The sequence below is a fragment of the Pezoporus occidentalis genome, unplaced genomic scaffold (genome assembly GCF_034315485.1).
Source record: "Pezoporus occidentalis ecotype Australia unplaced genomic scaffold, CSIRO_AGI_Poc_V1 ctg48, whole genome shotgun sequence".
NCBI classification, from domain to species: domain Eukaryota; kingdom Metazoa; phylum Chordata; class Aves; order Psittaciformes; family Psittacidae; genus Pezoporus; species Pezoporus occidentalis.
The window spans coordinates 1,315,118-1,336,649 of NW_026915813.1; the positions used below are offsets into that span (position 1 = coordinate 1,315,118).

Consider the following 21,532-nt stretch of genomic DNA (forward strand, 5'->3'; position numbering starts at 1 on the left):
AAGAACAGTCAGTGACAGTTAATTTTTGTGTGCTATTTGTAATTTATTAACAGTAATGTGCATAAAATTGACGAGTCAAAATTTGTCCAGGCTATTTTGGTTTCTAAAAGCTCTCAGTGTTATTCTTGTAAACTCTCTTAACCAGTCATCATGGTAATTCTCAGTGATTTTTGCACATGCCCCCCCCCCCCCCCCCCCCGTATTTACTAAGGAGTGTCATTTCTTTTATTAAACAGTAAAATAATCCTCCAAATCTCATCTGTCATTGCAGTTGATCCTGTCCATAATGGTCAAACTTAAAACAGACTGTACTTTAAAATTTCATACTAGATGGCTTATGCTCTTCCACTTGCTGGATGTAAAGAGGATCATAGCATCCATGCTGTCAGTCTTGCAGTCTTAGCAAATACCTCAGTCATTCAAGACAGTTTTAATAACTTTTCAATACTCAAGCTGTGAGAAAAAATTTAAGGAATTTAATACTAAAAGACTCTTCTGGAATTTATGTAGGAAGCTTAATTTTGTTCATGAAAATTGACTCCTGTATTTTGTCAACCCTGCTATTTGTTTTTCCAACTATAGCACAACGTGTTGACGAATTTTGGCTTTTGAGTTAAGAATGCATGCCTTTTAAAACTTCTTCATAATGTGTTACATCCAGGTTCTTGATTGCTTCTTTGACCTTAATTTTGCAGACTATAAACTTTAATAATAGAGTTTTTATTTTTGGCATACATAAAATATCCTGCTACAGGAGGTATGTCTTTAGTTCATTTTAGAGGGAGATTTTCAGCAATGGGAAAGACAACTGAAAAAAGGCCCTGACCCATTTGTTCAAACTTTAAATATTTAAGTAAATCACCTAAATTGAGTCCAAAAAGCTTAAGAATTAGTAATTGCTTATTCGCCTTCTTTCTTCTTGATTTGACTGTTAGCTGTAAAATATGTGAATGGAAAAATACATGAAACTAATGATGCAGTGATCTAAGCATGCTGACTTATAGGCCATTGCACCTCTACCCTCTCCTGTTTATCAGGCTTCATTTGCTTTCCCTTACACCTTGTTTTTCAGCTTTCTGTGATAAGGAACTTTTCTGTTTTGTTCAGTTTATCTTGTCGTAGTTCTCTTCTCTGAGTAGAACTTCTGAGAGCTTTGGCAGTACCAAAGATATGCTGTCATCTTCTACTGACAGCATGAGTTACCATGGAAAGAAACTTGAAACTGGCCTGTTAGAAAGACGACTGATTTACAGAGGGGCATGTATAGAAAGAAGCTCCTTCAAACTTCTCTCCAAATGTACGGTTATTTTTTGTCATTTGGCTTAAAAATTGAGGGCAATAATAGTGAAAACTTGGGTTTTCTCTGCAACACACATTTTAAGGAAAAATAATAATGAAAACACTGAATGAGTAGCAAAGACTATGAGTGACTCATGTCACTCAGTAGCTTTACATGTATCATCACTTTTTATTTCACATTAGAGCCCTGTCTTAAAAACAACTTAAACGATTTTAATTATTTCCTTGCTGGCTTCATAGACACATTTCAAACCTAACGAAGCCCTTTGGATGTCATACTCGCGATCAGTAAACATAGTGGCAGGTCTTTATCATAAGCGTGTAGCTACATGGTGGGATGATGTAACATCTCTGTTTCTGCTAATAGTAACTGTCTCTGAGCTGTTACTTGTGATGTTAACTGCAGTCTCTTTCCAAGAATCTTTGTAAAGAAGTGAAACTCAACAGTCAATAAATGCTTTAGGACATCTCAGGGTATTTGAAAAGTAATTAGTTACAATATTCAAAACCAGCAATGGTAATCGTATTTGGATGTTTGTATCTGGTTTATGATGTATCTCAAGGACTCCCTCACCAGCTTTTTCAAGTAGGATTATTAGCCTTCATAATGGTGTTTAGAAGGAACATATGGGGTGTAGTCCTCAAGGCAAAGTAACCACGGGCTTTCCCTTTAAACAGAACTGATAAACTTTTTTTAGTTTACTAGATAATCAGAAAATTAAATTGATGAGTAAATACCAGACATTTATATATTAGAAAATCATCCCTGCTAAATTATGATCTTTAAGGACTTTGCCAGCAATGTTACAATTTGGCTGATGCGTACCTTTAGTAAATTAGTAATGAACAATAACTTAAGAAGATACTAGTTTGGGTATTTCTGTGCTGCCTGTTCTGTAGCTAAAGCTTCCCCACAGACTTTTAAAAAAATAATGTCTTAAATATGTTGTTGGGGAGTGTGTTCTTATTTGAGTTGATGAGGTTTTGCCTTGGAATTATGTCAGTGCTTGGATTGAAAAAAGTAGTAAACCACACAAAAAGTAACAAATAATGTTTCAATTTAGTAGTTAAATAAGAAATAAAATAGTTAAAATATGCTAGGTGCCTAAAGGGAAAAAAGTTAAAAAATGTCTGCTCTATTTCCAGCCAAAGTTATACCTATGTGTACATACGTACATGTACCTACACAGTTACATGTATGTGTGTGGAGCAACATTTATGTATATATTTGTAAGGCAATATCTGCAGGTGGTAAATTGGACATATCTCTGCTCAAACAGTACATATCAGTATTTTATAACTGATTTATTTCAGCTTATTGCTTCTCTCTCTTTTGTAATATGTTGTTGGAGGAAAATCAAGTTTTTCTGCTTGATTTGGTATGTTTGTTGAATCAGTAAGCAAAAAATATTTTATGCACCAGCAGAAATAGTTACTAGTTCCAAAAACTGGTGTAATGCCTCCATCAGCTCTGGTTCCTTTTGCTTTACCAGCAAAACAGGATCATAGAAATGATAGGCTTGGAAGGAGCGTGGCTGACACATTCAAGAAGGGAATGATTAGGTCTTTCTACCACTGTGTTTTGCTTACTTTTAAATATTTCTTTCAGTGGAGATTCCATATCATCCCTCTGCCTTTTCCTGTTTCCTTTTCTGTGTTAGCTTATTTTGGTTTCTCCTCAGTCTCCTCTAGAATCAACAATTACAGTATATTTGGGTTTTCATCCTTTGATTGTACTTTTCCTCTCCTTTGGATGCTCTCCCAGTTGGTGTTGCAGTGAGGTGTTGAAGTGAAACAAATCTGAGGCCTTGTCCAAAGCTAAGGATAGCAGAAATAGTATCTTTGTTTGGAATGGATTATACTGCATTTATGCATCCCATTGTAATGACTGTTTATGCAACAGCATTGTTGTAATGTTTGGTTTATGATCCAGTATGATCCCAGATGACTTTCTAAAGAACTGTTCCCTAATCAGTTATTCCCCATTCTCTGTGGGTTCAGATAATTGTTCCTGCTGCAACAATGAGCCTCTGACTGTTCCTTATTCAAATTCTTCGTGTCATTTCTCCAGGTTTGCAGTATTGTTTTGAAGTCTTGTTCTCTTGGTACAGTTTTAATTTGCTTAGCTTTATGCCTCTGAAAATTTAGTAAGTGTATACGCCATTTTGCTGTCTGAGTTGTTAATGTGAGAGTGTTAAATAGCATCAGATTCAGGACAAGCCCCTGTGGAACACAACTCAATGTATCCTTCTGTTTGGGTATATGACTACTCCAAGTTCAGCTTTTCAAACAGTTTCGCATCCGTATGATGCTTATTTATTCCAATTCATTTATTCACTGGTAGCTTATGAGAATGTCGTGAGAGATGATATAACAAAAGCCACACTAAAGAGAAGATGTATAGCAATAATTGTTCTTCAGCCAACCATAAGACTTGTTACTGCATCCCAGAAGTAAAGTACACTGCATTTGTCTTACTCTTGATATATCTTGGCTACTGGTTATCTTTTTGTTCTTTCCTAAGCACTTAAAAATTGTTTGATTGTTTGTGCCTGTATTTTCCTAGGCTGGGTGGTCTATGATTCTCTGGTTGGTTTGGTTTTTTTTTTTCCCCTTAACCCTGTTTTTTAAAAGATAGTTGCTATACTTCATCTTTTCATCAACCTAAGCACTCACTTAACCTCCCCCAGTTCTTGGCAGTGGGGATGTATCCTTCCATTTGATACATTTGCTATTTTATTCCAAGGCCTGGACTCCTGTCTCTGCACAGTCTATGGATGTGCATACATCTTGGGCTTTCTTGGAAGCCAGTTAGCTCACTTCAAGAGCACCCCTTTGACGCACATATAGGAGGGATATGTACTTCAAGTTTACCTTCACCATTATCCCAGGAAGCACTACCTTCAAGATACACTTGTGCTGTGACCTGGCTTGTATAGCACTCTTTCTTATACACTCATTCACTCAGGATCCTGTTATTAATATATTGGCTGACACTTGTTATTCCTGATGAAAATATCAACAAATATTTATGATTCTTTTATTAATGGTGAAGGTACTAAATTGAGGCCAAATGATTTAGAAGCAGTAAGCTAAAAGGAATAGTAACTGCAGCTTACAAGTGACTTTAGTGATGAAACAATGCAAAAAAAAAAAAAAAAGGCACTAAACATCTAGTATTTATTCATATACTGTAGTGTATAATTTTATTTCTCTACTGAGCTAACAAGCCACCACCACATTCTTAGGTGTTCCTCTAAGTAATGTTTGCAGAGCAATCCCATGTTATCATTGGCATCCCTTGCCAGGTGTGTCTCATCCAGCAGTTGACCCTTTTCTGATTAAGTCCCTGCATGCTGTGTTCCTTTAGACTTGTCAGTAGCAGTCAGACCTAATTTGCACTTTCTTCTGCTTCTTGTGTTTGAGCTCAATGAAGAGCTCATGGAGTAGCTATGCTGATCTCCTAGTGCATTGCGTGTTCTTCCTTTTCATCAAGGGTGGAACTGCAAATTATCATAAAGCAATTTCTACATGAAAACTGCTAGTTCACATGAATTCTTTTTCTGTTCTGTTTTAGGTTTCCCTTTTCTATGCACTTTAACCACCTAACTTTTCTAGACTATTGAAGAATGCCTACTTGATAGCTACTGTCTTTATCTTACTCTTCACCCACTTTCTTAAAAATCACAGATAACCCAAGTTGGCTTCCAGCCTAATTTCTCATTAAGCTTTCTCTTATCGATTAGGATAAAAATCTGGAAGAATTTCTTTTTTCGCTTCCTCCCTTGTCTGCATGCATTAACCAGTGCATGTCTTGGCTAATTCTTCTGATTGCTTCTGAAAAACCTGGTTGTTTGACCTTTCTTGATTTAGTGATGTGTCAGTCCATTGCTGTGATACTGCCACTGCACTTCTGAACAAGTATTTGTATCTCTGACATGCAGGGGACAGCTGCTTTTTTTTTTTTTTTGTTCATTTGGTTTTTCTTCACTTTTTAATGTGTTTTTGTTTTGTCTTGGTCCTTTCCTTTGAAATGAATGGTCCTATTTCTGTTCTCTGTTTCTTTGTATCTGTTCAGTCGCAGACCGGCGAGAAGTTTTACTATTGTAATCTGAAATAGAAGAGTGGAGATTTTTTTGCTTCATCAAGGGCCCATCATAAGGCTGTAACTCCATTCTTGTTTTCCATCTGAATTTATGTGCCTTAACATGCTTGAGTAACTCTGTAGGCAGGGCTTACTGAATGATGTTATGCATGAACCCATCCCCAATGATCATAATGGTTGCGTTCTGTCTGGGTTTGTGCAGAGATGGATGTAGAAATGGATTTTTCTGGCTTTATGCATGTTGAGAACTTGCTATGCCACAGACTAGTAGTAAAAACACCTATCTATATAAACTGTGCAAAGGGAGTGGGGGACAGGTGTGTCCTCATATTTAACAATATGAATTGTCTTACACTGAATATGTAACTATCAATATATCATCGTAAGCAGGCTGTGGAAAGCCACTCCATCAGATGTGTCTAAAACCAGACAATTTCAAATCTTTCATCATTCAGAAGCTGCTTTCTCAGAGAGTGCAAATTAAAGTTAAAGCTTACAAAACCACTGATTACAGCTGTCATGGGGATTTTGGCACAAATTTATGAAACCAGTCTATCCTGACCAAAGGAGAGCAATTCAGCTAGTAAAATATAAATGGAAACACTGTATGTGTTTCTGTATGTTTTTCTGTAAGGTATAAAAAATGATTTTATAACATTTAAAATAGTTTAATTTGTAGTGGGGGGAGGGAACAAGCTGTGGTATTTAGATGTCAAAGACATGGCAGCATTGGAAACAAACAAGTTTATTAAGTATTATAATATTACTTCCAATTAGTTTGTGTAACTGTTTGCTGGCTAATCTGTGTTTGTGTACTAGCTGTCCAGCAAGCAGAAACTAATTTTCAAGCCAGATGAACCATGTGCTACAGCTATATTTTACAGCCTCCATTTTTATTAATTTAGCAACAAAAAAGATATATGTATCCTATTAGACATTATTAAATACATAATCATCTAAAATAGAAATAAACAATGGGAACAGGTTTTAATAAATCTTATCCATGTGATATTAAAAATAATTTTCTAGTGCATTTTCCAATGCATTATTTTGCAGTGTTGTTCTTTACTCTGGTTTGAATCCACATAATTCACAGCACATCCACTTTAAAAGTGAAGCTTGGTATTTAGGATACTGAAAATAAAATAAAACTATTATATATTTTTTTAATTTCTTTCAACATTTGAGCTATTCCTTTATCCTACTTGTTCTCATGTTTTCAGAATTGAAATATGCTTTGTTGGAATAACTACTGAGGCTAATAATGTATTATTGTGTTGTATCTTCTTATCTACTCAGTATTTTGTTGTGTATGGTTTATAGGATATATTGCTCTTTCTACATCTATTACTAGCCAAAAATGTGTTAAAACACTCTCTCAGCTTTATAGAAGTGGCATTTTTATGAAGAATGGTTGTTGTACTTCTTTTTCCATGAAAATCAGTGTTGCAGAAAAGCTTTCATGAGTATAGTGAATGGGAGGAAGGTCTAAGATGTCTACTTGTAGATTTTATGTTGGGGATATCTTCAGTGACAGTTTGTCTTCTTTCTCAGCCATATTATGTCCGACTATGTGAGGATGACAGATACAGAACGTGATCAGATAGATCAAGATGCCCAGGTATTTATGAGGACATGTGCCGATGCCATTCATCAGCTGAGAACAGAAGGTAAATTGAGCAACTCTTAAATGCTTTTTTGTTTTCCTTAGTTATTGATAAAGGCTGATACAATGCTGAATACTGCATGGTGAATCTGAAATGCTTCTCGAAAGAGATTTGTGAAGTCTCATTGCCTTTTCATTTGCATCTTTGTAATCCCATTCCCTGATTAGTACTGTACTTAATTTTCTAATGTTAGTGGGAGAGAAGGCAGAGCATAAAATTTTATTTCTTTCTTTATATTCACTTATTAGCAAGTGTAAAAAAAAAAAAAGATAGTCTTAAATATTTACGACTTGAATAGGAATTTAGCACTGTGGCACAGAGGCCTGAACCAAAGCTCACTAAATTCAATGGTTGTCTCTTTCTATCTTGTCCACCTGTAAGGTATTACAAGTATAATCTTTCCAAATTTGGGATAATTAAATAAGTTTAACAGAGTCCTTGTAAAATAAGAGCCTTTTTGACAACCTGAGTATGGGATCATACCTTTACAACACCATTTCATGCAAGCTGTAGAGAGAACTTGTTTTGCCATTTTCAAGTTGACCTGCCGTATGTGTGTGCTTTGTCAATATACCAAAGATTTTCATCAGCTTTGAAATGCCATTGAAACATAGAATCATAGAATCACAGAATAGTTAGGGTTGGAAAGGACCTTAAGATCATCAAGTTGCAACCCCCCTGCCATGGGCAGGGACACCTCACACTAAACCATATCACACTCAAGCATTAACAACCTCCCTGGGCAACCCATTCCAGTGCCTCACCACCCTAACAGCAAAGAATTTCGTCCTTATATCCAATCTAAACTTCCCCTAAGTTTTACCCCTTGTCCTATCACTACAGTCCCTAATGAAGAGTCCCTCCCCAGCATACTTATAGGCCCCCTTCAGATACTGGAAGGCTGCTAGGAGGTCTCCATGCAGCCTTCTCTTCTCCAGGCTGAACAGCCCCAACTTTCTCAGCCTGTCTTCATACAGGAGGTGCTCCAGTCCCCTGATCATCCTCGTGGCCCTTCTCTGGACTTGTTCCAACAGTTCCATGTCCTTTTTATGTTGAGGACACCAGAACTGCACACAATACTCCAAGTGAGGTCTCACAAGAACAGAGCAGAGGGGCAGGATCACCTCCTTCAACCTGCTGGTCACCTCCTTTTGATGCAGCCCAGGATACAGTTGGCTTTCTGGGCTGCAAGCATACACTGCTAACATTAGTCAGAATCACTGAATGTCAGTCATGCATGGGAACTACATAGCATCAAAATATGGATTATTCATGTATGTGAACTAAAAGGATACTTGATGCAATAAATCCCAAAGATTTCCATGTAATCTGTACACTAGAGAATGTAAAATGTTAGAGATTCAATGTTGTAAGCAAGTTAAATCTCTAGATGTTTTGCTGTGCTTAGCTTGGTGACATCTATACTTGTTTAGAAATCTAATTGACATAATATGACTCAGTGGCGTACCTAAGAAATCAATAACATAAATATTGTAAGACACTAGTTATTTTCAGCTTTCAGTTTATTGTAATGATTTGCTGTTTCACAGAAGCTATATTTAAATATAGCTATGTTTAAAATAAATACTAAGATATATATATATAATGTTAATAGGCTCTTGACTATATTACTTGTGTGTCAACTGTAACGGCAAACTTTTGTGCAGTTCAGTAAAGGTTAAAATATTGTGTTGTATCTTTCTTTTGTATTTCAGCACACAAGGGCGTCCAGTCTGCTCAGGTAAAGGAGCACAGAACAGCTGTCTTGGACTTCATTGAAGATTACTTAAAAAGTACTTAATATTTATTGAATGGTTAAAAATGAATGATTGTATTTTCCAAGAAAGAAATGATGCTTTTCTAACCTGAAATTTTGTTTACTGCTGTCTTGAACAGGAGTGTGTAAGCTGTATTCTGAACAAAGAGCCATCCGAGTTAAGCGAGTGATAGATAAGAAGAGACTGTGAGTAGTGTCAAAAATAGTTTAACTGTGCCTTTAGTTTGTAGGACATTCAACAAAACTATTACACATGTTTAGATTCTAAGGAGATTGTTTTAACAGAAATCTGTAGCTGGATGAGCAACTTCTGCTGTCAGTAGGTGTGTCCAGGCACTTCAGGCATATGAAGTTACATCTGTAAGTGGCAGTGCCAATTCTGTTGTGCTTCTCATTTATGTAAATGTTAAAACACCAAATCAAACTTGGTGAATTTTTACAAATGCAACAGAACATTTTCCTGTGTCCCGTTAAGTAATTCTGCACAAAATAATTTTAGAACAAAATCCTGCACATTGCTAACATGTCTCAAAGATGCTATTTAAGATACTGTCTGTTTGGGTACAAGAGATCTTCACTTCTCTCTCATGTTCTCTTCTTTGTTTAAGCCGCTGTCTTTCTGCTAAAGCAAGTAACTGTTGTGAATAAATGCTGCTTGACAGGGCAGGTCTTCATGTCAAGTAGGAACTTGAATATATCTTGTAGCTGAAACAAAGTAGTTTCTGCTTCCTGCCGTAGTATATATTCAGGCTGCTATTTTAGAGGTGAAAATGTCTGAGAGAAGTTAAAGATAATGTGCTTCCTGTGTTTCTGGTCTTTTTTTTTTTTTTACTTGATCTTGGGTATTTTTCAGTCAAGTATCAAACCCCACACTACTTTGGTTGCTTTTTCTGCACACTTACAGGTGTAAGAATGAAACAGGAAAATGAACAGGTTTGGAATTTATTACCTGAAAGGCTTTCCATGTCTTCTCAACCAGCATTATTTGAATTCTAACCTTACATTCCATTCTTTACATTTCAGTTTAAAACCAACAAGTTCCAGAACATACAAATCAATAAATAAGTTCTTGAGTGTTTTTCCAAGACTTTATACTGCTTATCAGTTTGGTGTTTGGCTCCATCAGCTATTTACATTGAAACTAGAGAGATGTTTTCGAAGTCCATAAGTACATCTTTTTCCAAGTGATTCAGCACGACTAAGTACAATTAGATTTGCTCAAATATATTCTCCTGGGATGTAAATAGTAGCACAAGCCAAAACCAACTAAGCAAAATATCCCAAACCAGTTCTGAAATTTGCTAAGAGAGAAAAGGCAGGCATAGGTATTTTTGTAACTCGCATAACTTCTCAGAAAAAATATACAGAAACAAACTGTGTGATATTTTTCATGTGTAAAAATACATAACCTTAGCAGTATTCTTCACACTAAAGAACTTCAAAGAAAGATAGCATGGTACCTGCAGTTACAGAACCGGCTAACAAATGCCAGCTCTTCTGTTTGTTATACTCTTATATTACTGTTTCTATGTGAAATACAAGATTTCTCAAATGACTAAGCAGAGAAAACTCAATCTGATAAACATGGAGCAATGAAAGAGCTATTTCAGAAGTTAGAATACTACTTAAATGAACAGCAATAAGGCATTAAAAATTAACCCAGAAGATGTAGTTCTTTTATGTAATATTAGAAGATACCTCTTTGCCTGCCTTTATGGATCTAAGAGGTAGAAAACAGATGTCGACCAGGTGGAGTCTGTATCATTGCAGATGTGATGTAAATTGTCATTTAAGTTAAAATTCAATTTAAATAAATTACAGGCATAAACCAATCTTTATGATGACTTGAAGAAAAAATGTCTTTCTTTTCATATGCCTTCAACTAGTTCATTTGTAATTTCCCCAAGGATTTCTGCAGACACTAATGTGATAAGAACACGTTTCATTACTTAAAAACCTTAGGCATTCTTTAAATAGTGTATCCCAGGCATTTTGTTCATTTTTAATTGAAAACTCTGTACGTTAGCATATTGTGCAAAGTAAGAACAAGAAAGAATAAAGAATGCATTTCTTTAAAAGTAAATTAATCCTAGTACAGATCTTTCTTTTTCCTGCAAATTAGTCAAAATACATATCAAGACAATACTGAAGGGTTTGCAGTAGAAATCTACTTCATCATGTTTCCTTTTATACTGATGACCATCTTAAGCTCTTCAGCAAATTGCCTGAGTGTTACAATTTTCTTACATAACTTGCCTTTATGTTTTAGCTCATATTTTTTTGATTAAAAAGTTCTGCCTATTATATAGGACTAATTCCCAGGAATGAAAAGTTGAGAAGTAGAAACACCAGCAGCTCTTTCTATACAGGTCTTTGGTTTCCAGTCTTTGTTTACTGGTATTCAAATTCATCTCTCATTTCAATTTGAAACGTCTTTTTCCTATAGAATATCTTGTGAATTATGCATGCAATTATTCAAATCAAGCTGATATTTTTATTATCTGGGGAACTGATGTTTTATTAGTATCCAAACTATTATTCGAACTACATGGACATCCAGATGAGTTTTTTTTTCCTCATTATTATGCAAATTTGGAACTTGAAATGAGGAGATGAGAGTTCTTTTTGTAAAATTACCAAAAGCCCAGTACTTGCAGAGGTTTTAGAACTCAGACAGGTTCCCACTTACATTTTTTCCTTGTTTAAATAACGTAGTCACTCAGTGATGACTAATGCATTATATTCTGGTTTTCTGAGGATTTTCTAATTATGGGGTAGAATTTAGACACAATACAAAAGAGAGGAACACAAAATTCAACACCTCCAGTTAAACAGCAGGGAAAGATTGCAGATCAGAGTGAGATCAACTGTTGATTGTTTGAGAGGGGAGGAAGTTATGAAGGTGGCACAGAAGGTGATTCAGACCCACTCCTTTTTGGTTTTTTGCTCTTTATCTTATCTAACAGTGTAATTGCTGAGCATTTAACAGTCTACTGTGTGGCAGTTACAGCATTGTTGCAGACCACAGTAAACCATGGGAGTTTACTGGAAAAAATGTTGCTGCTAATTTAAGGCTTTTTTTGGTGCTGCAGTGAAACATACTTGACAAGTACTGAATATAGAATCACTGAATATTCCTCTTACTTTTTGCATCGCCTTTGTATTAAAATTACATAGGAGAGACTTAGATGTAGTGTGGAGTTTGTATAGTCCACTTTTCTTGCTTCTAAATAGTCCATTGTGTCAGTTAGCAGATGAGGATAACTCTCATCCTGGTTAAACTATTATAGAATCATAGAATCAATGAATCAACTAGGTTGGAATAGATCTTTAAGACCACCAAGTCCAACCATTACCCCAGGACTTCCAAGAGCACCACTAAACCATGTCACTAGGGGCTTCATCTACACGTTTCTGAACACTTCCAGGGATGGTGATTCCACCACTGCCCTGGGCAGCCTGTTCCAATGCCTGATCACCCTTTGGTGAAGAAATTTTTCCTAATACCCGATCTAAACCTCCCCTGGCACACCTGAGGCCGTTACCTCTTGTCCTATCACTTGTTACTTGGGAAAAGAGACCACCACCACCACCCCCCCCCTCACTGCAACCTCCTTTCAGTCAGTTGTAGAGAGGGATAAGGTCTCCCCTGAGCCATCTCTTCTCCAAACTGAACAACCCCAGTTCCCTCAGCCGTTCTCATAGCACTTGTGCTCCAGACCCTTCACCAGCTTTGTTGCTTTTCTGTGGACCTTCTCCAGCACCTCAGTATCTCTCTTCTAGTATGGGACCCAGAACTGGGTGGGGCCTCACCAGTGCCTAGTACAGGGATGATCACTGCCCTGGCCCTGCTGGCCACACTATTGCTGATGGGATTGGCCTTCTTGGCCACTTGGGTGCAAGCTGCCTCAATGTTCACCTGGCCATCAATCAACGCCCTGAGGTCCTTTTCTGATGAGCTCTCCAGCCACTCTTCCCTAAGCTTGTAGTGTTACATAGGGTTGTTGTGGCCCAAATGCAGGACCTGGCACTTTGCCTTGTTGAACCTCATACCAGTTGTTGCAGGTTATAATCAAATTTCCTTCATGTAGTTTGAATCTTATAGGCCTACCTCATATTGATAACAGCAATAACTGCAACTCTGAGAAATTAAAAAGAAATTATGGTAGTGAGGAAATTCATACCATGTTCATAGGATCATAGGATTCTTTAAAGCTAGTTAAATAAAAATACTTATTTCAGGAAAAAGCTAATTCTGTTTTATTTTCTTACTTTTCCTTAACTGACAATATAAAGTAAAATTGTAAACGGTACTTGTAATAATATTGCAGTGAAAGTTGCTAAGTATAATTGAATACTTAACACAAAGTTAGCAACAGTTAAAGTGTTGAATTTAATAATCTGTGGTGGTTCTCATTTCAGAGAAATTCAGCTGTATAAGATCAGTTAAATTATAGGCTCTTGTGCTTCCAGGTCCAGGCTTGAACCTGAGCCGAGCAGTGTGTCCAAATCACCTCTTTCCCCTGAAAAATCTTCACAGAATCCTTTAGATGATTCAGAAGAAAAACTTTCTGCTGAGGAAAGCAAAGGTAAGAATAAAACCTAGTTACAGTTTACTTTTTGTGGTAAGGCCTGTTCTGGTCAATAGTACCTCCTACACATTACAAGGGCCTTTTTCTGTGACTTGCACTCTTCTATTTTCATCTTCCTGGAGTCGATCAGGCTTTGGTGAAGCACATTGTGAGACTGAGGATACAAAATCTTAAACTCTAGGCATGCTTTTCCAAATAGCATAAAAACATCATATGCCTTGGTGGATCCTTCATCCTCTCAATAAACTGTATGAACTCTTCCCTTTTTATTTACTTTTATCAATATCCATCTACTTACATGTCTGCTGAGGTCTGTCTGATATTTCCACATTCCTTTCACTGATGGCAAGGAATTGGAAGGTAGCTCAGTGACTTCCTGGGAACATTTTCTAGTTTTCAAGCACAGAGACCTTGAGTTGGACACTTGTACAGTAGAAACTCAAAGACAGAATATGCTTATAGAGAGGAGGTTACTGGCTGGCCAGATCCAGATGTTTTGGAGATAATCTTCTCCACAGCATTGAGTTTCACTGGTGGAAGGATCACATCTTATCTTTCAGTGCGCAGGAGATAGCCAGAAGATCTGGGCAGTCTTTCCTACCCCAGGGTCATTTCAGCTAGTGCTGTTCTTGACAGAATATGTGAACATTGCTTCTGATTCCTTGGTGGCCTGCTTTTGAGGCTGAGGGATACAACTCCCTTCTTTTACCTGTTTTGGTCTGTCCTGGGATGTGTACAATGGCAGAACTTTGTTGCAGGGCACCTTTCAGAGTTATCATCACTATGCAGATAATTTCAGATTTCATACTTAAAGAGAAGTCTTGTTTCTGTGATTCTGGATTTCCTTTTCCTGGCTTGAGTTCTCCTCCTTGTGCTGTCTAGAGGAGTCCAAGGTACACAGTGATATATAGCATGAATTTATTTTTTTTTTTTTTTGTGAGAAACAAACTGTATGAAATGTGACATTAAATTAGGGAAATACTTCATCAAGACAGAATAAATGCACTGGATGGCCACATTATTCTGATAATCAGTTAATTGTTTCTTGAGTGATTTTTGTTAAAAGAGTAAAGTTCCTCTGGTTGGTGATTCGAGGGTACTACAGAAGATGGATTCATGTGAAGTGGGTACTCCATTTCTGGATGAAGTCCCTAATACTGAATTACCTCATAGTGTGCAAGTGGTTTCATTTTCTGATATGGCATTGCTTATCTTCCTAAACCAGTTTGTATTTCTGTAGCCCTATCAGTAGGCTTCTCCCCAGTTTCCCCCCCCCAGACACTAAATTTATTATAAGAAGTAAAGGTTTTGATTATGGATTGTTTCTAGTGCTTGCAGCATTTTTATAGTGCATCTTAAGTGATGCAGCACACAGATGAGTTTCACCTTAACACGTTATCAGTGTTCCGCAGCCTTGTGCTAGCATGAGCAGAGACACAGTATTGTAGTAGCATCTTCCTTGCCCTGTGCTCTTCCTTTGGTACTGAGTGTCTCCACAACCTCAGGAAGTGTGCACTCCCACCACAGTGTCTGTACCATTTTTAGCTCCAAAAAATCTGTGCCACAGTGTAGAAAACACTCTTCTTTGGTTGCCTTGGACACAGCAAACCACTGCAATAAGCAGAAATGAGGCTTTGTTTGTTGCACATTAATTTTGATTCCTCCAATTGTCTCTTACTAGTTTATGCTTTAATTTTTTTATAAGAAAGTAGGGTCCTGTCATGTGAGTGGTGCTAAGGCAGTGCTTAGGAAGGATTGCTGGCTAGTCTTTGAAATCTTGTACATCAAAATAAATCTGAAACAGTTTGTAAATGCACATGGCCTCTGATTCCTCACATAAGTGTTGGTTGCTGCTGCTTATAGAAATGAGCCTCATGACTTCACTGGTAGGTGGTTGTCTAAGAATGGAAACAGCATGAACAAGTTGACTAGGAAGCAAGCAGCTCAGTTTCAGTCTTACAGCCTTCCCCTCTGCCCCAAGTAACTTTTTAAATTTCAAAGCAGCTGGAGAAATGATCACTTTTAGAAATAAACTGTTTCATCCTCAGGATGATGGTGGTTTCGAGAATGGTGATCATTTGTATTTAGGAATTAGCTATCATCATCGGGTCTCTTGCATTCAGTATCTCAGCTGTAAAGGTGGTTCTGAGAGCAGCTTGTGGTCCTGTCCTTAAGGTGAACATTATGATGAGCAGCTGAATGTCGTACTTGGCATGCTGAAGCACAACTTGGGTTTTGTCTGGGTTTTTGACAGAAACCAAAGCAAAATGTGATTACTTTTGTTCTGAGGCAGCGTGCCCATTTACATTAGAATTATACTGGACGTGCCTCCTGGTAGCAAACTAGTCTCTCTGGAGATTGCTTTTCTATGCTGACAGTATTTATTTGCATATTACTAATTTGACATTTAGTTTATGAAGTAAATGTAAATAATGAGTAGCTTTTGAACTGGTCCACAAGCTTAGCAGCTGCTCCTTTCAGTGTGGGGAAGGGTTCAGAGGATTTGATCATGACTTTTGTATCTCTGTCATGCGTTAACTACTTCTCTTTCTGCAAAAGAAATGGAGTTTGGCTTTTGCTGGGAGAATTGTATAAAAGCATTAATGTCAGCTCCATGAAAGCTGCAGAAAGCCAGAAAGGTACCGTAGTGACAGGAGGAACCCTGGGGAGGTGTGTGTTTCTCCTTTACCTCTTACCATAAGTAACTTGCTTATTAACAATCACATTGGATACAGGTGCTGTTTTTTTAACAGTGCTGACAGTGTCTGAAAGTAATTGGTTCCTCTGGGATAAAATAGGAATACATCTTTTTTTTCTTGGCTCCATAAACTAATTATCTTATTTTCTTTGAACCCAGTAAATAGTTCATTGATACAATGTAAATACACTGATTACCCAAACAAGTTAAGTTTTGTGTTTTTGTGAAACAGACTTGAAATACTGATGATACCCCATGGAAAACATAGTTTTTTGGTTTGAGTTTTGGAGTTTTTTTAAGTTTATTTTCTATATTCCTTATTCACATCCCTTATTTGTAACCTTGTCATTTGTACATTGTAGTTTGGTTGTTGGGAAGCAAAATACACATTTATAAAGGAGACATAAATAACAATCCTCTCATAATATTTATGTTTTGAGAGTTTTCACAATTATTACAGTAAAGAATGAAGGAGAAAATTTCTCTTTATAATCATTCTCATATGTTTGTGAATAGGATTTCTCCTTTCAGAGGCTTCCCAAGACAAGTCATTTTCTGATTGATGATGCATTATTCCTGCTTATGCAATTGAAAAAAAAAAAAAAGGGGGGGGGTTTAGAAGGTTATAACAAAACCAAATACAGTCCTTGGAAATGCCTGAAAAAATGGACTGGGATAAAAGGAAGTCTGAAATGATAAAAAAATAAAAACTACATCTTCCTGTATTTTAATTTGCAGCCTGCATCTGATAACTCAAAGCAGGTTCAGATCTGATCCATTGTGGGGTGATGCAAATATCTCTTTTGGGGTTTGTAAAAATGCCACAGCCAGTGAGGAAGAGAGAGGCCTTCTCAAGAGTGCAGTCTAATCGTCAGGATTTTAAACATTGAGGCTCGAACAGCTTCAGAAACAGCGCGTTCCTGCAGCACAGCATCTTTTCTTTCTTGTTCCAACTTCATCTATAATCAAAAGTATATAATTAAACCTAAAAATAAATCTTCCAGAGGGACTGTTCCAGAAATAGCTGTTCAAGTTCTTTTATGCCCAACTCCTGCTAAGATTTATTCAGCTGATTAGCTTTAATCAAAGGGGAAGTACTACTGAAATCAATGAAGCAGCTCTGATGCGTAAGGGTTAGTTTGTGGGATCAGATCCGATTCCTGTTATACACAGGAAGACCCCTCGCATGGCGTGCAGCAGGATTGCCACTGCAGTATGCAGATTGAACAGCATGAGGAAATGGAGCTTGTCCTGTGAACTTTGCTTAGAATGTTGCTGAGATTCTGATTTTACTTCTTGGAATGAGGAGCTGGTGGTTTGGTCAAGTCTCATTGGAAGAAAACAGTTTGCATACAGACTGTCATTTTGAAAATCATGTGTTTTCTCCTGTTAGAAGACAAATGTTATGGTATTTTGTACTGTAATAAGTCTTAATGCAGTGTGAGTTGTTTCACGTCCTTCACTATCAATGTGCAACTTCTTATAGTTCACAAAATTAAACATATGCATTGACTTTTGTCCCTGTTGGGATGTTAAAGGTTATTAGTGTAATTTTGCACTGTAAGGGTAGGGTGAATCTCAGTTAATGACAAATGAGAGAAAACAATTTCATCAACATTCTGAAATGGATGAAAAGTCATTTTCACTTCACTGGTCGGTGTCCTGCATTGTCTCAAGCGTTTGGTGGTTCTTTTACAGACAGGAATCTGCCTGATGCCCAAAGTAACCTTGGATTATGGGGGGATGGCAAAGGTGAAGATGAGCTGTCACCTGAAGAAATACAAATGGTAAGTATCTCTTGTGTCTTACTGTCCATTTTATTACATTTTCTGCTGTATTCATATGTATGAAAGTAGAGATTCACCCAAATTCATTTTCAACTTTCATTTTATGCAGAATGCCATGACAAGAGATACCTTTTGCACATGGCTTCCTGGTTCTTCTGGTAGCAGTTAATATTTAAAATTGCTACAAATACTTACATGGAGCCATGAAATGAGAAACAACTGTTTTTCAACAATTGAAATTAAAATATTTTTTGCAATTAGTTATGAATTGCTTTTTTAGCCAGGAAACAATAGAAGTCAAGGCAACATCAGAAAAAGCATTATGAAACTTCTGAAAGAATAAAGCATTGGCTGTTTTTTTCCGTGGACTATTTCAGCAGCACACCTTAAATAATTATACTGTTTAACTATGAAGTGATTCTTTATTCCTTTTTATTATTAGTTTTTGGATTATCAAAATCGGATTGGTTTACTAGAAGGAATAGCAACAAGCTTTCTGTCACAACAGAATCTCATAGATTCTGCATTTCTTTTCTCATGGATTGTTTTCTGCATTTTCCTGTTATCAGCACATTTATGTCTTGTTTGATCCAATTCTCCTTCCAGTTGAACTGATACATACAGAATTCCTGACATAGACGTGATTGCTGGCAACCTATCTGTTAGGCTTTTTGATATTCCTAAAATTTCTCATTTTGAACATGGCTCTGAGTTCTTAGAAAGCCCCCCTCCATTAGCACACATTGTCTTCTTTTATATAAAGAAAGAAAACCTGATTTATAACTAGCCAGTAGATGTGCAATTTTCAAAATTGTGACTTTTACTAAAGAAAAGGGCTGCTGCAGCATGAGTATGTGAAGTTTCCTTGGCAGTGATTAGAGATGTTCCCAAACACAATATGCATCACTCTTCCCGTCAGAGATGAGTAAGTTGCACATAATTATGGTATGGTTTGTCAGAGAAAAGGTCCTTCAGAGGCTGCGCTTTATGCTCTCATACTGCTCTTGTGTGCCAGTCTGAAATCTAAAGGTTTAGTCCTGCTTTCCTTTTTCTCTTTAAAGAGAATTCTGTACATATTATCAGCAGTCCTGGCTGACTGCGGAGATCACAGTTGACTGGAGGTTAGCAAATGTGATGCCCATCTGTAAGAAGGGCCAGAAGGAGGATCTGGGGAACTACAGGCCCGTCAGCCTGACCCGAGTGCTGGGAAACGTTATGGAGCAGATCATCTTGAGTGTCATCATGCAGCATGTACAGGACAACCAGGTGATCAGGCCCAGTTAGCATGGGGCAGGTCCTGCTTGACTGACCTCATCTCCTATGACAAGGTGACCCGCTCTGTGGATGAGGGAAAGGCTGTGGATGTTGTCTACCTAAACTTTAGTAAAGCCTTTGACACAGTTTCCCATAGTGTTCTCCTGGAGAAACTGGCTGCTCATAGCTTGGATGGGTGTAGTTTGCTGTGTAAAAAAACCTGACTTCCTAAAGGATAGAAAAGCTCTACAGAGGGATCAGGACAGGCTGGATCCGTGGGATGAGGCCAATTGCATGAGGCTTGGGGAAGAGTGGCTGGAAAGCTGCTCAGTGGAAAAGACCTGGGGGTGCTGATTGGTGGAGCTGAACATGAGCCAACGTGTGCCCAGGCAGCCAGGAAAGGCCAGCAGCATCCTGGCCTTTATCAGCAATAGCGTAGCCAGCAGGGCCAGGGCAGTGGCAATCCCCCTGTGATCATCAGCACTGGTGAGGCTGCACCTTGAATCCTGTGTTCAGTTCTGGGCCCCTCACTACAAGAGAGACATTGAGGTGCTGGAGCGGGTCCAGAGAAGGGCAGTGGAGCTGGTGAAGAGCCTGGAGCACAAATGTGATGAGGAACGGCTGAGAGAACTGGGGGTGTTTAGTCTGGAGAAGAGGAGGCTCAGGGGGCACCTTATTGCTCTCTACAACTGCCTAAAAGGAGGTTGTCGTGAGTGGGGGTCAGTCACTTCTTCCAAGTATCAAGTGATAGGATGAGAAGAAACTGCAGCAGGGGGGGTTTAGACTGATACTAGGAGAAATTTCTTCCCTGAAGGGGTTGTCAAGCATTGGAACAGACTGCCCAGGAAGTGGTGGAGTCACCATCCCTGGTGGTATTTATAAGATGTTTAGATGTGGCACTTAGGGACATAGTTTAATGGTGAACTTGGTAGTGTTAGGTTAATGGTTGGACTTGATGACTTAAAGGTCTTTTCCAACCTAAATGATTCTATGAAGAGGGCAGGTTACAGTGTAGAAACTGCTATGTTGGTTTTAAATTGGAATGTATTGTGTCGGATCATACTTAACAATTCTCAGTCATGATTCTGCGATCCCTCCTCTGGGTAAAATAATGAATTAAAGCCCCATCATATCGCTACAGCAGCGATTTCTATTAGTATTTTACCCACAGGAGAGAGCTTTACATTGTTCAAAGTGGTTGCAGGACTATGGTATGATTTGCACAATAAATTTCACTTTATAACCCTGAGTACAGGTATATTAATGGTTCTTACAGTGAGCAGGTGTCTTCTGGTTGCATTGGGTGACAAAAAAATCTCTCTCTGCTGTTTAAGTAGTGAAAATATCTAATTTTCCCTGACTTTATCTTTTTTTGTTTGGTTGGTTTTGTCTTAAATTCAGATGCAGTACATGGAATGACTTACCTCATGGGATATCAGAATGGAACTGTGGTTCTTTCTTGTATGCATTAGACTTGCAGAGGTATCTTAAGGGGTTTGTCACTTTATGCCATACTTAGGTAACAATATTTCCCTGCCCTAAGGGACTCCTTTAACAATCATTGAGCTATCCTGATCACTGGAGTTTGGTTAATGTCCCTGTGGTGGAAATCTCTTTGTGACACACTGGTATGTGATGTGTTCTGTGCTCTAACCTTTTGTTCAGCTGACTGATTTAGCATATCTTAACTGCTGTCTGTCTGCACCAAGCTCCATCAGCCATGATTGCACATTGCAAAGATCACTTAGTGGTTTAAAAGGCAATCTGTGACAGTGGAGCGTTTTAAATATCAAAGGGACTTCCTAAAGAATGCTTTCTCAAGTGGATTTGTGCTATTTGTAAGGGATTAAAATCATTCACTGCTTCTTTATTGAAAACTTGCTTTCTAAATTAGTTATCTCAGTTTCACTAAGGCAGCAAAATAGGGAGTTTTTGGTGCTGAGTATTTGTGCAGAAATACTTATCCCTACAGAAGTCAGAAAAACAATTACAGTTTGGTGGCCCTATTTAGTCACTTGAGGACCAACCAGTCTACTCAGTGCTAAATCCTGTGGCTCTTTCATTGCTCTGTTCTGAGGTGACTCCTCGGGTGACTCACTAAAACCAGAGACATACAGTGAACATAAAGGAGTGCACTGATGAAACAGCTTTTACTGTCTGCCACTGTGAAGCAAATATCACTGTATTAGTCAATTGTATTGATACATGTAATTATGTATATCTGTAGAAGGAGTCACTACAGCCAGCAGTGACAATGACACTTGAATGTATTGCAACACCGACACTTCTACATTTAACAAAGCCACTTATGTTTAGGTGGCAGTCAGTGGGAGTGCAGGGAGCTGTGCAGTGT

General features: G+C 37.8%; 1 protein-coding gene across 3 annotated transcripts in view; it reads left to right on the forward strand.

Moving 5' to 3' along the window:
- STX18 (syntaxin 18) overlaps window positions 1-21,532 on the forward strand; it is a 62,245-nt gene that overhangs the window by 34,723 nt on the left and 5,990 nt on the right. For 2 of the 3 annotated variants that reach the window (XM_062636356.1, XM_062636359.1), the window contains 5 exons: window positions 6,959-7,074; window positions 8,787-8,864; window positions 8,968-9,034; window positions 13,322-13,437; window positions 17,837-17,925. In XM_062636356.1, the coding sequence (XP_062492340.1) occupies window positions 6,959-7,074; window positions 8,787-8,864; window positions 8,968-9,034; window positions 13,322-13,437; window positions 17,837-17,925 (466 nt within the window). The remainder of the gene's footprint in view (window positions 1-6,958; window positions 7,075-8,786; window positions 8,865-8,967; window positions 9,035-13,321; window positions 13,438-17,836; window positions 17,926-21,532) is intronic. The other variant, XM_062636357.1, reaches the window with a different exon arrangement.